At 38.2% G+C, this 15,984-nt stretch overlaps 1 protein-coding gene across 4 annotated transcripts in view; it reads right to left on the reverse strand.

Moving 5' to 3' along the window:
- The window catches only part of NRG1 (neuregulin 1), a 1,020,295-nt gene that overhangs the window by 153,377 nt on the left and 850,934 nt on the right, over positions 1-15,984 (reverse strand). For all 4 annotated transcript variants that reach the window (XM_065899834.1, XM_065899833.1, XM_065899838.1 and 1 more), the window contains exon 3: positions 7,903-8,024. In XM_065899834.1, the coding sequence (XP_065755906.1) occupies positions 7,903-8,024 (122 nt within the window). The remainder of the gene's footprint in view (positions 1-7,902; positions 8,025-15,984) is intronic.

Below are 15,984 nucleotides of genomic sequence, written 5' to 3' on the forward strand. Positions count from 1 at the left end.
ACAACTATTTAGCAAAATACACATAAACAAATATAAGCATACATATATCTGTGTGAATTCAAATATCCAATTGTGTGACTCTTTATTATTCTAACATCACAGGTCATTATTGTGCCTTCAAAAATTGTGATCAAGTCATTTTTTTTAAAGATTTAAGATGGGCATACTTATTAGCACTGGTAAAAATGATTTTGAGCATCTGAATCCTTGCTCATAATCAGAGCTTAGTCTTAAGCAACTGAGAAATTGTGACATTAACAAATGGTGTAGAGGCAGGATGGATACCATGCATTGAAAAGACAGCTCTTTTCCACTCATATCACTCTTCCTTATTACACTTCATGGGAATCCTACATAATGCAACATACATGGAGACTACTATACAAACTATAAAACATATTTGATGTGCTTCTTAGTATAACTATAGGTTGTTCACCAATATCATGGCATTTCTAACAACACTGTCAATGTGGGTTACCCACATGAGCTAATTTTTGAAAGGGCCAATTGATCTATTAATCAAATCTTGTGGAAATATTTTTTTCTGCTCATCTAAAATGAAACAGCTCTTTTATTGCTAGGAGCCCAATTGCTCCTATGGGATCTTGGATCTCACTCAAATGATTTTTCTCCTGATTAAAACAAGAAAACCTAGTAGAAGATATGATGGATTAGTTGTATATTCTCCTGTATTCATCTTTTAAAAGACAGCAGTACTTAATTAATTTGAAAACCAATTACGTCTATTATTCTCTTCCTTAATCTGCTGCCCCGGAGTTTTTATAGAGCTTCTTAGCTAAGAATTAATGACTAAATTAAGGTTTCCTCTATAAAGACCAAGCCAAATAAGATACAATAAAATCAACATACAGTGTATGATCCGTGTGAACATGGTGTATGTGGCCTTTTAAACTACTATATTTGAATTCATGAAAGGAATCCACCTGTAATCCATCACGTAATGAGGATTGCCTAGGAGATCCTGTTTTGTACGAAAACTCAATTGGACTTTGGTAGACTTACATGATCCCAGAAGTCATTAGGAGACTGCATAGGTTTATATCTGTCTACTGTATGACAAGTTCTTCTTTCCAAATAAGGTAGGGATTAAAAGGCATTGGAAATGACCAAAAACACATATAAATTTCTAAAATACTTAACAAAACAATTAGCTATATGTACATTCTCTTCTAAATGCTTGAAGATATTGGAAATATGGTCACTGTTTCACTCAAGCATATAATGGTTCGAGGGGAAATTCACAGTTTTTTCGTATTATCTCATTTATATCTAGTTGTTAATCTCAGCAGATCTAAACAATGGATTTCATTGCAGGAAGTTTATAAGATTAGATGGAAGATTTTTATGATCTGTGCTAATTTTATTCTAATAGTTCTCCGGCTGTCATAAAAATAGTGTCAAACAGCAAGCTCATCTCGCTAAATTTTTCTTTTTTTCCTAAGGAGAAAAGAAAACACAGTCTTCCATGCATGTTTCCTTCTAACTCCTGCCATCCCTCCTAGAATCTTGTCCTAAAGTATGAACATCTAAGTGCCAGGAAGGCACCCGTGTGAGAATTTAAGTAAATCACAAGAAATCCTTTGCATAGAATGAAATTAGGATAATTGGCTCATAGCCACATACCAGGATCTTTCATCAAGGCAACCTATATAGAAATTATCAAACTGTAGTTACGTACTTATCGGAGAAATGAGTTAGACCACACAAAATAAACAAAATGACTAATATTTCATAGATAATATAATTAAAATCTCAAGGGGAGTTCTACATAATATAATACTTTGGCAACATGTTCTTATTTTTAAGACTTTTTTTTTTCTAGGACACCCCTCCCCCATACTGGGGGTGGGGGGATTCTTGAGAATTCTACTCTCTCAGCCCAAGTCAATGGTAAATACACATTTAAGAAGAGATGGTTTATCACCCTGATACCAAAACCAGACAAAGATGTCACAAAAAAAGAAAACTACAGGCCAATATCATTAATGCACATAGATGCAAAAATCGTCAACAAAATACTAGCAAACAGAATCCAACAGCACATTACAAGGATCATACAGCATGATCAAGTGGGGTTTATTCCAGGAATGCAATGATTCTTCAATATACGCAAATCAATCAATGTGATACACCACATTAACAAACTGAAGGAGAAAAACCATATGATCATCTCAATAAAGGCAGAAAAAGCTTTTGGCAAAATTTAACACCAATTTATGATAAAAACCCTCCAGAGGGAACTTACCTCAACATAATAAAAGCCATATATGACAAACCCACAGCCAACATCGTCCTCAATGGTGAAAAACTGAAACCATTTCCACTAAGATCAGGAACAAGACAAGGTTGTGCACTCTCACCACTCTTTTTCAACATAGTTTTGGAAGTTTTAACCACAGCAATCAGAGAAGAAAAATAAATAAAAGGAATGCATATTGGAAAAGAAGAAGTAAAACTGTCACTGTTTGCAGATGACATGATAATATACATACAGAATCCTAAAGATGCTACCAGAAAACTGCTAGAGCTAATCAATGGATTTGGTAAAGCAGCAGGATACTAAATTAATGCACAGAAATCTCTTGCATTCCTATACACTAATAATGAAATATCTGAAAGAGAAATTAAGGAAACACTCCCATTTACCATTGCAACAAAAAGAATAAAATACCTAGGGATAAACCTACCTAAGGAGACAAAAAACCTGTATGCAGAAAACTAAAAGATACTGATGAAAAAAATTAAAGATGATACAAACATATGGAGAGATATATCATGTTCTTGGACTAGAAGAATTGATATTGTGAAAATGACTATACTACCCAAAGCAAGCTACAGATTCAGTGCAATCCCTATCAAACTACCAATGGCATTTTTCACAGAACTAGAACAAAAAATTTCACAATTTGTCGGGAAACACAAAAGACCCCAAATAGCCAAAGCAATCTTGAGAAAGAAAAACAGAGAGCTGGAGGAATCAGGATCCCTGACTTCAAACTATAATACAAAGCTACAGTAATCAAGACAGTCAGCTATATACATATAGCTGACTCACTTTGTTATACAGCAGAAATATAGATCAATGGAACAGGATAGAAAGCCCAGAGATAAACCCATGCACATATGGTCACCTTATCTTTGATAAAGGAGACAAGAATATACAATGGAGAAAAGACAGCCTCTTCAACAGGGGTGCTGGGAAAACTGGACAGCTACATGTAAAAGAATGAAATTAGAATATTCCCTAACACCATACACAAAAATAAACTCAAAATGGATTAAAGACCTAAATGTAAGGCCAGACACTATAAAAATCTTAGAGGAAAATATAGGGAGAACACTCTATGACATAAATCACAGCAAGATCCTTTTTGACCCACCTCCTAGAGGAATGGAAATAAAAACAAAAATAACCAAATGGGACCTAATGAAACTTCAAAGCTTTTGCACAGCAAAGGAAACCATAAACAAGACCAAAAGACAACCCTCAGAATGGGAGAAAGTATTTGCAAACGAAGCAACTGACAAAGGATTAATCTCCAAAATATACAAGCAGCTCAATATCACAAAAACAAACAACCGAATCCAAAAATGGGCAGAAGACTTGAATAGACATTTCTCCAAAGAAGATATACAGATTGCCAACAAACACATGAAAGGATGCTCAACATCACTAATCATTAGAGAAATACAAATCAAAACAACAATGAGGTTATCACCTCACACTGGTCAGAATGGCCATCATCAAAAAATCTACAAACAATAAATGCTGGAGAGGGTGTGGAGAAAAGGGAACACTCTTGCACTGTTGGTGGGAATGTAAATTGATACAGCCACTATGCAGAACAGTATGCAGGTTCCTTAAAAAACTAAAAATACAACTACCATACGACCCAGCAATCCCACTACTGGGCACATACCCTGAGAAAACCATAATTCAAAAAGAGTCATGTGCCATAATGTTCACTGCAGCACTGTTTACAATAGCCAGGACATGGAAGCAACCTAAGTGTCCATCAACAGATGAATGGATCAAGAAGATGTGGCACATATATACAAGGGAATATTACTCAGCCATAAAAAGAAATGAAATTGAGTTATTTGTAGTGAGGTGGATGGACCCAGATTCTGTCATACAGAGTGAAGTCAGAAAGAGAAAAACAAATACCGTATGCTAACACATATATATGGAATCTAAAAAAAAAAAATGTGGTTCTGAAGAACCTAGGGGCAGGACAGGAATAAAGATACAGACGTAGAGAATGGATTTGAGGACACGGGGAGGGGGAAGGGTAAGCTGGGATGAAGTGAGAGAGTGACACGGACATATACACATTACCAAATGTAAAATACATAGCTAGTGGGAAGCAGCCGCATGGCACAGGGAGATCAGCTCATGCTTTGTGACCACCTAGAGGGGTGGGATAGGGAGGGTGGGAGGGAGACGCAATATGGGATATGGGATATATGTATACGTATAGCTGACTCACTTTGTTGTATAGCAGAAACTGACATCACATTGTAAAGCAAGTATACCTCAATAAAGATGTTTGGAAACAAAGAAGAGAAAAGAAAAGAAAAGAAGATATAGTTTGGCCGTGTGGCAGTTTATAACCAGAGTACCTCTTCCCAGAATCTTGAGGGACAGGGATGTGACAACATGAAGGTAGTGAATTTGCGTCCCCTAGAGCTCAGGACCTGAGCTGAGACTTCTTGGATAACCAGTCTTGATCTGAATATAGCAAATTCATAGATGACAGTAGAAGAAGGTGAACATCAGAATGGTTCCACATTTTCCTCTGGTGGCACCACAACTAAGCCCTTGAGGTGTGGGAAGAAAAGAGAGTCTCCCAAAGTACAGAATGCACTGGCCTTGTCTATCCTGGTGCCTGATGAGTACAGGCTCTGATGAGCTTCATCTGACCCACTTCCTCTGAAAAGAGAGGGCGTTTCTAGGTAGCCACGTTTCTGGCTTCACTACCCTGGGTGAGCCCATGGTGGGGACCTGATTAGAATACACTGATGATTTGTAAGCTCTCTGGATCTTTTGATGTCGTCTGTCATAGTCAGCTCTGCCAGTCGGATTCTTGCTATGGGGAATTTGATTTAGGAACTGAGGAAACGATCACACAGTAGGAATCAAAACTGGAAGGATGCCTTCAAAGGAGCCATGAAGAAGAATATGGCCAAATGGAATCATAAGCAGGTCAAAGTTTGGAATTATAAAGAAGCATATTTGATGGGCTTCCCTGGTGGCGCAGTGGTTGAGAGTCTGCCTGCCGATGCAGGGGACGCGGGTTTGTGCCCCGGTCCGGGAAGATCCCACATGCCACAGAGCGGCTGGGCCCGTGAGCCATGGCCGCCGAGGCTGTGTGTCCAGAGCCTGTGCTCCACAACGGGAGAGGCCACAGCAGTGAGAGGCCCGCGTACCGCAAAAAAAAAAAAAAAAAAAAAAAAAGAAGCATATTTGAAAGCAGGAGAGGTTAGAAAATCTAAGAAACAGAAGACTAAGAACATATCTGAGGCACATGAAGGAGAGACTTGAGAGAAAAGCCATAAATTCCTGGTGTTTAAACTCATAGATACACCCTGGGTACAATTTTCTCCTCGAGTCCCAGTTATAATGGAGTTCTAGTTCTTCTCAATGGAATCCCCCTCTCTTGATGCCTCACACCAGTTTTTCAGTTTTTGTTCTTAACAAACCAAGGAATCTACCTTAAACGTTCACATACAGAGTCTGGTATAGAGTAAACTAAACTGGACCGGGAATTAAATAATTTAAGACACATCCTAAGTCTCCATTTCTTTTTAAATACAATGAGAGGGTTGGATAAGGATGAACTAGTCCTAACATTCTAAGAAGAAAATAAAAACCACCACCTTATACTGTAATTGACATTCTTTGTTCTCCTCCTTCAGATGCTTTCAATAAGCCAACAGGAACCCAGTCCTTAAGGAATTTTAGTTGGTTGTTTAAGAATGACTTCCTTACAATACTACGTGAACTTCTTTTCTTTTCTTGTCAGGTAAAAAAGAACACCCCTACCTTCATTTCTCTACACTTTATAATTGGTCAATACTACATTCAAATTCGAGACCAATTCTTGAATGAATTAATATGGAATAATAAGTTGGATGTCTCTCCTATGAAAGAAATGTGAAAAGCCATATTATCAAAACTTCAGCACCCCGAAATTCATTTTAAAATTCTATTAAATCTATTAATTAATGATTTAATTCTATTTTCCTGGGACTTTACAGTATGCGTAACTACACAAATCTAATCGTGTCCAAATCATAATTCGATAGCCTTTACCACGAGGACACAGACTGAACCAAACAAGCAACTGACAAACTGAGAACAAGCTATTAAACACGGTATAATAGAAAGCAAAGAATAAGCCACTGAAATTTTAAATTTGTGCTTAAAGTTGCATCCCATAAAATTCCAAGTGGGGAAAAATAACACGAGCAAAACTCTATTGAAACCCGTGCTGATTAAAAAGTAAAGCGATGTTATGTTTACTCTTATAAATTTTAAATGGTAAATGATAAACACGACCCCTAACAATAGTAAGGGAATCCACCTTTCACTGTTGTCCTTTATTCTCTGTGGAGGGAGGTATTTAAAGCGAAAGTAATGAAGTTTGATTACACTGAGATAGAGCAGTTCATTGGGAAGTCCACAGAGGACTTAGGAATTAACCTGGATTTTCCCAAGCCTGTTCCATATTTGTATCTCACTCCATTCTCCTTATCCTGTTAAGTCAACTGATATAAACAACATCAGTGTCCTAAGGAGTTAACCCCTAAAGTTACTTTTACTCTTCCCTTGCTGGCTTCGCAATTTTATCTTATCACTTTAAGAGATCAGGCCTTTGCAGTGGACATTCTTTCTCAGCACCTGCCTAGAAGCGGTGCAGTTAGGCTTTGTTTTATAACAGATGACAGGGCTTGTGAAGGCAGCTGTTCAGTGCCATAACTCAAAACAGCACCAAAGGTTTTGAAGCAGCGTTTTATTGTTTCAAGAGATTTAGATGCTCACTGCTAGCTCATCATCAGCTTCTACAGGTGACTCCATCAAGTTGTGCAGTGTTAGGGGATCGGGAACAGAGAGCCACCAGCTGTGGAGCTTTGCCCTTCCTCAGATAACTCAGAGAGGTGGTCGGAAGATAGGGGCACCTTCTGCCTCCAAGTCATTCATTTGTTTAACAAACATCCCCTGACACTGCCCTCAGAGAAACAGAAGCTGAAGCCTATACATAGTAAAAAAAGGCTTTGCCTCTAAGACTCTCTTAATTTCCAAATTAACAGGCCTAAAACAACCTGATAGGCCTAACTTTCTACTACCTAGAGCCAGATGTATATAAGAACATAAAAACTGCCAGGACTACGTCAGGATTGTATTCTGTTTACACACACACGCACACACACACACACACACAGAACATATATTCATACATAATACATATATGTATGTAAATATATACAATATACATATATTCTGTATACACATATGTACATAAATTATATGTATACACATATTCTGGTTTGATAGAGCAAAAAACTTACCTGCTCTCCCTGACTAACTTAAAGTGGAGGTATAATCTCTTTCTTTTAGCAAACCATCCTGTCTCTGCTATTCAGGATGCTATTCAAATCCCTTTTTAAAAAAATCTATGTACATTTCAGGTCTATTTCACATCATGAGTAAAGAGCCTTATGGAGGACCCATAAGATACTTGAAACGCATGGCTTTCCCTCCACGATTTTTGTTTGTTCACAATGAGATTTAACACACCGATGTATTACAAGTCTTACCACATACCTTGATGACTCCTCTCAGAGACTGACAAATAGCACATAGTAGGTGTCTCTTACCATTTGCATCCACAATGGTGATATTGGCAGAAGCACTGTCGTTTCCTAATTTGCTGATCACTTTGCACATGTATTCTCCAGAATCAGCCAGTGACGCTTTGTTAATGCGAAGTTCTGACTTCCTGTAAGACCAGGACCAAAGCGGTTGTAAGTATATTTCACAGAAATACAGTGACCATCAAAATAAAGCCCCTGTAGTTTCAGAGTTCTCATACTCCCCCTTCCCACTCTACACACACCATGTTAAAACACAACTGACTAGTACACAGATGTGCGATTTTACCAAAAGTGAGATACATCTCATTTAAATTATACCCTGGACATAGTCTTAATTTTATCACCCAGCTCAGCAACTTAAACAAATTCTTTTCTAATTTTTCTTATTATTCCTCTAGCACCACCACTAACCACATTATGCCTCAGAATTCTTTTTCACCCCAACGATAAATTTTCTTTCCTCTCTGTATCTCAATGTCACCAGCCACTAGGGTTAAGGAAGATAAAAAAGCGTAAAGCCGTTTCTTATAAATCCGGTAAGCACAGATACTTAATGAAGGCTAGACTAGATTAAAACGCTCTGCACTTCTTTTCCCAGCGGAGTGACATCAGGAATTATGTTAATTTTGAATGGAGAGGATTTATCACTTCCAAAAGAAAGGGAATTGGTCATTCTTTAAAAAGATTCTCATTGCTGGGAGCACAGTACCACACAAATGGTTCTTAATATTGAAATAAATATTCATGCAACAATAGCACACACTTTTATAAAACTACATATTAAATCAATATTTGGCGCTCCTTCTAAGCATGGGCAGCACTGTGAATGCTTTACTACTGCACATAGCCTACAATTCAAGCAGTCTCTATGATTTAAAAACTCAGGCCTATTGGGATTGGCACAGCATTCATTAAAGCCTTTTGATAGCTAGTGGGAACCTGCTGTATAGCACAGGGAGCTCAGCTCTGTGCTCTGTGATGACCTAGATGTGTGGGATGAGCGGGGAGGGACGTCCAGCAGGGAAGGGATATATGTACACATAAGGTGATTCACCTCATTGTACAGCAGAAACTAACACAACATTGTAAAGCAATTGTACTCCAGTAAAACATTAAAAAAAAAAAATACAGTGTCCTTGTATACAGGAGCCTGGTACTGACTGCCTGGGTTCTTGAGAGGAGGACATCAGGGAGAAAAGGCAGGAAGCAAAGACAGCAACTCAGAATTATACGCAAACCTCCCGTAAACTACACCTTCCTAATTTTTAAGTGAATTTTCTGGTCTTCTTGTCAGATAACATTATTAATCAAATTGGATCAATTGTCCAAAATTTAATTTCTACTCTTCTCCTCCAGTCTACTGAATTGAACCACCCCTACCTGCCTTCCATGTTGGTACTTTTGCTTATTACTTCTTTCTCCTAGAATGGGGGCCCCATATTTCTACCCATCAAGATATGAGCTGATCTTTAAGGACCACCTCTGAGCCAGTTCCTTCATCAAGCCTTTCATGATCATGTACCTGGAGCTGCTCTCTCTCTTTTTTTTTTTCCTAAATTCTGCCAGCCTTGAGTACCTCTCTCATGAGAATCTTCTTAAAGAAACATGGTAATCAGACTTATAGTTAATATTAATTTACAGTTAATCTTAGAGGGATAGTTCTTAAAATCAAAATTCTCCTAAAAGACCTGGGCAGTGTTTACTGGAATACTATTCCAAGGAATGTAAACAGATGTTATGCTTAAAAGAGAAAGAGAAAGAGAACAAGGGGAAAAAATGTAATTTTCTATGCTGAAGTAAGTGTTGCATTAAACAAACTTAGAGTTCTTTACAACCTACCTCTTAGTCATTTTATGCAAGTAGTCACAGTGAATTTCTAAGGCAGGCATGACAAGTGACTAAGGAATCCTTTCTGTAGAGACACGCTTGGGAACTCTATGACTGAGCATCAATGGGCCAAGACCAAGGATCAATTTAATCAAGCCAAGCATAACAAATACACTCAGGTTCAAAAATCAGTAGCAGAAATACAGGCTGGGAGGGATGAGCCTTGACAACAATATACACGGAAAAAAGGGATTTCAACTAGCTACACGTTTAACATTACTCCATTTTAAACAACTATTTAAAAAAGAAGAAAAAAGATACGTATGCACTGTTTGGCCAAATTAATATTAAAAGAGCACAAGTCAAATTAGATAAAAGTCTCAATACACCGCTCACAGGCTGAATCACATCTAGAGTACTGCATTATGTTTCAAAGCGGCATTTGATAAAAAAAAAAAAAATATCAATAGCTAGAGGAGTTTAGAAGAGGGTGATCAGAATTGAACAGGGCCTAGAAATCTTATCACTAGAGAAGATGCTATTAAAGAACCAGAGGTTCCACTGGCAGGTAGCTATGAAAAGATATATTTAAATACATTTCATCGTTGTTATCTGGAAAAGGAAATTATTTGGTGAAGCTCTTAAAGGTAGAATTGTGTCTTACAGGAAAAAGAAGGTACATTTTGGATGATATATAAGGAAGAACCTTTTGAGCGCCCAAAAATGGACAGGGTGTCGTGTGAAAGAGTTAGGTTTTCTCTTTGGAAAGATTCAAGTCTGGAGAGCCACCTGTCAAGCAATTCCTAACAAGAATATCTCTAGGCAGAGAAAGATTAAATTAGATCAGTGGTTTCAATCAGCTTTGAAAAACCAAACCCTGTTTTAAAATGAAAGCTTAAATGAGACATGCATATTTAAAAATATTATGAAGGGAGAAAGTGTTTATGTCAAAAAGGTTGGCAACCCTTTCTGCAGTTCAATGGAAATTCAAAATTCTCCAGGGACATGAAGGGCCCCTTTGAACTCTAATGACACGTTTAACTATGAGATTCTTCAATCCTTGGGTCTTAGAGCAGGAATGGGAAATAGTGAGAGAGTAGAAATAGACAAACCTTCTTAAAAATTATACACTGCAACAACTTGGGGCTTTAATAAGTATGGTTATAATAGTCTTATTTTACTGTCTTCAGTAGGCTACCATTTCTTGCCTAAAAGAAGAAAGTTAACTTGGAAGAATTAATGAACTCCCTTCCAATCACAAAATTAACTTTTTGCTCTTTAATTGATGAGTTACCTGGGGATCTGTGAGGGGTGAATATTTTGGCGGATTTTCATTTCTAAAAGTTTTAAAACAGTTAATTCATGTAACATGTTTAAAAAGATGCTTGAAATAGAGTAAGCTCCAAATAAGTGTTGGCTATTATTATAATTACATTCTACATGCCTGCAATTTTTAGATTTTTATAATAAGCATGCATTGGTTTGGAGTAAGAAAAAAATAAAACAATGTAACAATAAATTAATACAAACAGTTATAAATATTAATTTCTTTTTTTATATCAAAATGCAAACTGTGTTCTTCTAATGAGTGCTCACTGACAAGATAGATTCAAGGCTCCCATAGCTACTATCTCATTTTTCTTACTTAACTTGATTCTTCCACCATGTTTTACAGGCTAAGGCAACTTAAATGCATACAGAACTGATCACCTCAGTTTATAAAATTCCATTCCTCTGATCTCTAAGGAATCATATGAACTTGCGTGTGTGTGTGTTCAACACAGCTTTCAGATACTGTTGAATTGCCTATGATGAGAAGGGTAAAGAAGAGAGAGGGATTTCACAGTGCAAACTAGAGAATGTCACTTGCCATCTGGTTCTACCAGAATGAAGTCACTTGCCACTGCAGCAACTGTGAAACTCTACAGAACCAGGCACTGCGTAAAATGCCTCACATAAACGCTATGAAACAGGCACTGCGTATTCCCGTTTTATACCCAAAGAATTTGAGATTTTCCTACATATAAAGTTAAAATGACCTGTCAGAGCGGCTCAACTCATAAAAGAAGGGGATGTGTAGAAACCTTTTCTATTATAGAGTCAAAAAAACCTGAAACAATTGATAACAGGAGAAATAATTCCTTAAAAAATTTTGTTAACTTGACCAAATCAATTAGAATCGATTTTAAACAAAATTAAGATGTGTACGAACAGGGAATTCTCTGGTGGTCCAGTGGTTAGGACTTCGTGCTTTCACTGCCGAGGGCCTGGGTTCAACCCCTGGTCAGGGAACTAAGATCCCATAAGACGTGTGGCGCAGCCAAAAAAAAAAAAAAAAAAAAAAGTGAGAACAGAAACGAAGAGCTGATACAAAATTAAGGGCATCCAAAAGTGTGCGCCAGACACAAACAGGAAGTCAGACTTTAATGAGGCTGATGTAGGACAGGTATGCAAATGAGGCCAACTGGACGACCCCCCCCAAATACGATCTGTCACACACCAAGCTCTTTAACCAGTTTTCTTGATCAAAATGGTCCACCAGGCAAAGGAAAGGAGAACAAGGGGATAAGCAGACACTTAAGACCAGGGCAGTTTCCATTCCTTTTCATTGGTCCCACATATCGCTTAGCCAAATAAAATAAACAAAGGCTCGCACGTGAATGCAAAATCATAGGAAGAACATGTAGGAATGTCCTTTATTAGTAGGAGCAGGGGCCGAAGGTGGATAAGACTTTACAAAATAATAGCAATTCCCTATCGGTATAAAATCTTTTCATAACACTAAGGGATTAAAAGGAAATTCTGGCTGCTACGAACAATCTAGATGGTAAAATGTGAAAAAGAAACGGAGGTGAAGGACTGGAAGAGGGTCAGTGTTTTACTTTAAACAAAGAGAATGCCAGGGAAATCCTAAACCTCACACTAAAATTCACCTCTGCTTGTGATCACAGTCTAAGATAAAGTTCATCCCTTCTTGGCCTGCTGGCTAAGGGCAAATGTAGTAAGATAAAGTTAAGTAAGCAAGAAACCACTGCAAACCACTGACATTTTGCACATCTTCGTAATGAAGAATTATGAGTAATGTAGATGAAGCTGACAAACAAGAATGTCTTTTATTGAAGACTTTACCCTAAGCCTGAACACGCCCCTTGCCTGAAGTCGTGATTTTACTGGATACTACAGCAAAATCACAAGTAGTTGTGAAAAGACAAAAGACATAGATTCAGATCAATTTCAAGTCCAAGTGTTACCATTCATTAACGTTATATCTACAGGAAGAAACCTAATGGCCTTCATTCTTGGGATATTAACTTTTTAATGGGTATAATAACAATAGTATTCATTCTCTTATATTTCTCAGTTGAAATAATTGAGGATCTTGCAAATGTTAATTAAATTTAGATTCAGTTTGGTCCTTTAAAAGAAGGTGACAGCACTAATTTTTTTTTTAAAGATACAACTTCAGAAATGACCGAATACCCAATTCTGAAACCCAATAAGCTGGTCCCTTATCAGTAGCTGCCCACTTTCCACAAAGTATCTTATATTTCAGAGGATCAAATATGCTCAATGCTTTGCCAAGAGTAATTTACAGTCACATTACTTGAATAAAAGTCTTTCTTGTTCCCACTTAATTCTTTCCAGCAAGGCTATTGTTTAAAAGAAGTAATTTCTGAATACCGGCCTTTCCGGGATAATGGGATTTTATTAATATGTAGACAGTGCTCTTAGCTGTCTGGGCCTATGAAGCCAATATGAAAATGCTTTTCTGAATAGCAATGACACTTTTATATGTCATCCAAGCCATGCAACCAATTAGCTCTTTACTTATACATGTTCTCTTTCAAAACCGTATTCATTCCAGGGAACTCACTTGTTCCTTTTTGTCCTCTTATTTACCCAACCTCATTAGCTTCTCTCCAGGCATCCTCACCTAGAATACCCGCAGTCTGCAGCTGCTTTGTTCTGTTCCTTCAGTCTAGATAATCCTCTCCTCCCTCTCTTCTTCCTCCCCTCTTTCTAGGAAGCCTCCACAGTCCTGGACTGGGTCCTCTCCCCGGCCCGTGTGAGCTTCTTTCTACAGCATTCCGTGATCATCACTATCGTTGAATTTACAACTGAGTATTACAACTGCTTACATTTCCCTCCCCTCTTGAGACCAAGCCTCTGAGAGCAGAGAGCACTTCTTCTTCATCTCTGTAGACCCAGCATCTAGCCCGGGGCCGACACGCAGCATCTGTCCAATAAAGGGCAAAATTCCCCATCCACTCCCCCACTGGCCCAACCCAACTGGCCTCTTTATTGCCCTATGAACAGAACCTGCTACTGACTGTGGTTTCTGCTCTTCTCTCTAACCACCCCACCCTACCGCACCCACCCAGCTAGAGGGATTCTCTGTCGTCCGCAGAGTCAAATCTACCACCTCACGGTGACTCCTGAATCTCTTCGGGTCTCCCGCACTTCCCAACTCCCATGGCACTTAGCATCAGTAACCTACAATTCAGTGTTTAGTTTTATTGTCTGATACGAAGTGCCAGATATTTCATCTCCCTAATTTAATCTGGACGTACCATAAAGCAGAATTTACCTCAATATAACTAATCCAGTTTTTAGATCACTATTTGTAAACAGATGGGCTGCTTAAAAATCTTGACGCTCCCCAGCCCTAGCAGGGTTTCAGCACTTGATCACTGGAACTCCTATGTTTTATATAAGGCTGAACTGGATAATCTCTCTACAATCTTACGACCCCCTGAGTGTAAAGATAACACCTAGGATTCTTCCATTTCTCCACATTCCTAGCATTCGTGGGCACTTACTTATTTTTGCTATTATATGACAGCCACATAGAAATGAATGAGACATGACCCTGCGTGTGCAGATAACTGAGTTTCTTACTAACTTGGCTATTTGATGAAAAACAAAACAGACACTAAAAGCTATCTAAAAGTATTTTTTGCTGCTGTGAAACGTCTCTAGAAGAATCACGCTTATTTTTTCAATTTGTTCACTCTATCTCCTCCCCTCCCCACATGGACACGTTATTAAACGTGTCTGCTTTCCATTTTTAAAGAAGGAATGAGGCATTAAGGAATCCAAGAAATAGATTTGTGTTCCAGCTTAGTCATAGCTAGTTGGGTGACTCAAGGCAAGACAACACTTTTTTGACCCTTGATTGCTCAATCTGCAAAATTAGAGAGTCACATGTACAGTAAACTGTCCTTACTACCGAGGGGAATGTTGTAAAAAACAAACAAATAAGGTTATGTATAAAAATACCCTGTCACTCTACAGCATTCTTTTTTGCATCTTTGAAGTGCCACCTGCTACAGAAAGTGATATTGCCTTCACGCTGTATGCTTCTTCCAAATTGAGAGATGGTACTGACACAATCAGTAACAAGAATAAGCAGTGGGTCTTCCCTGGTGGCGCAGTGGTTGACAGTCCGCCTGCCGATGCAGGGGACACGGGTTCGTGCCCCGGTCCGGGAAGATCCCACATGCCACGGAGCAGCTGGGCCCGTGAGCCATGGCCGCTGAGGCTGTGTGTCCGGAGCCTGTGCTCCGCGACGGGAGAGGCCACGACAGTGAGAGGCCCGCGTATCGCAAAAAAAAAAAAAAAAAAAAAAAAGAATAAGCAGTGTAGTTACTAAAACCATGGGAACTAGAACAACATCCCTAATTATGGTTATTACAGTCATTAAACACCGTAAGATTAAATTAAATTTCCATTATAATCACTTCATTTACTCTTGCACTTGCAAGAGTGTGTGGCTTTTTGGTAGATGTCCTATAAAATCAAAGTCCAGGCAGAGATCCTTTCATTGCTGCTTCTGTTATCATAGCTGGGATTTCACTGGAATCCTCTGAAGTAGAGAAAATGTAATCTTGGAGCTTGGAGCCACTATGATACATGTCACATTGATTAAAGGACCGTTCACAAGCAAAAATCCAAGATTTTTAGCTCTTCCATCATTTCAAAATGTAGTTTGATATCAGAAGAAAAATTTCTTAAGGAGAAAAATAAAGAGTGTAGGAATAATAAAAGAGCATCATTTTAGAGTAGGTATAGAACATACCTACCAAGACGCTATAGGGAATCACATGAAGCCTTTCCAAATATGGATCTCCTCAAGGAGGGCAGGAAAATTTAAGATTCTTGCTACCCAGGATTACTGGACGTTTTAATCTGCTCTAATGGTGATATAGTTTAATAGAATTGTCAGTTAAACATTCTTATTAGGTATTTTATGTACTA

The sequence above is a fragment of the Phocoena phocoena genome, chromosome 21, assembly GCF_963924675.1.
Source record: "Phocoena phocoena chromosome 21, mPhoPho1.1, whole genome shotgun sequence".
NCBI classification, from domain to species: Eukaryota; Metazoa; Chordata; class Mammalia; order Artiodactyla; family Phocoenidae; genus Phocoena; species Phocoena phocoena.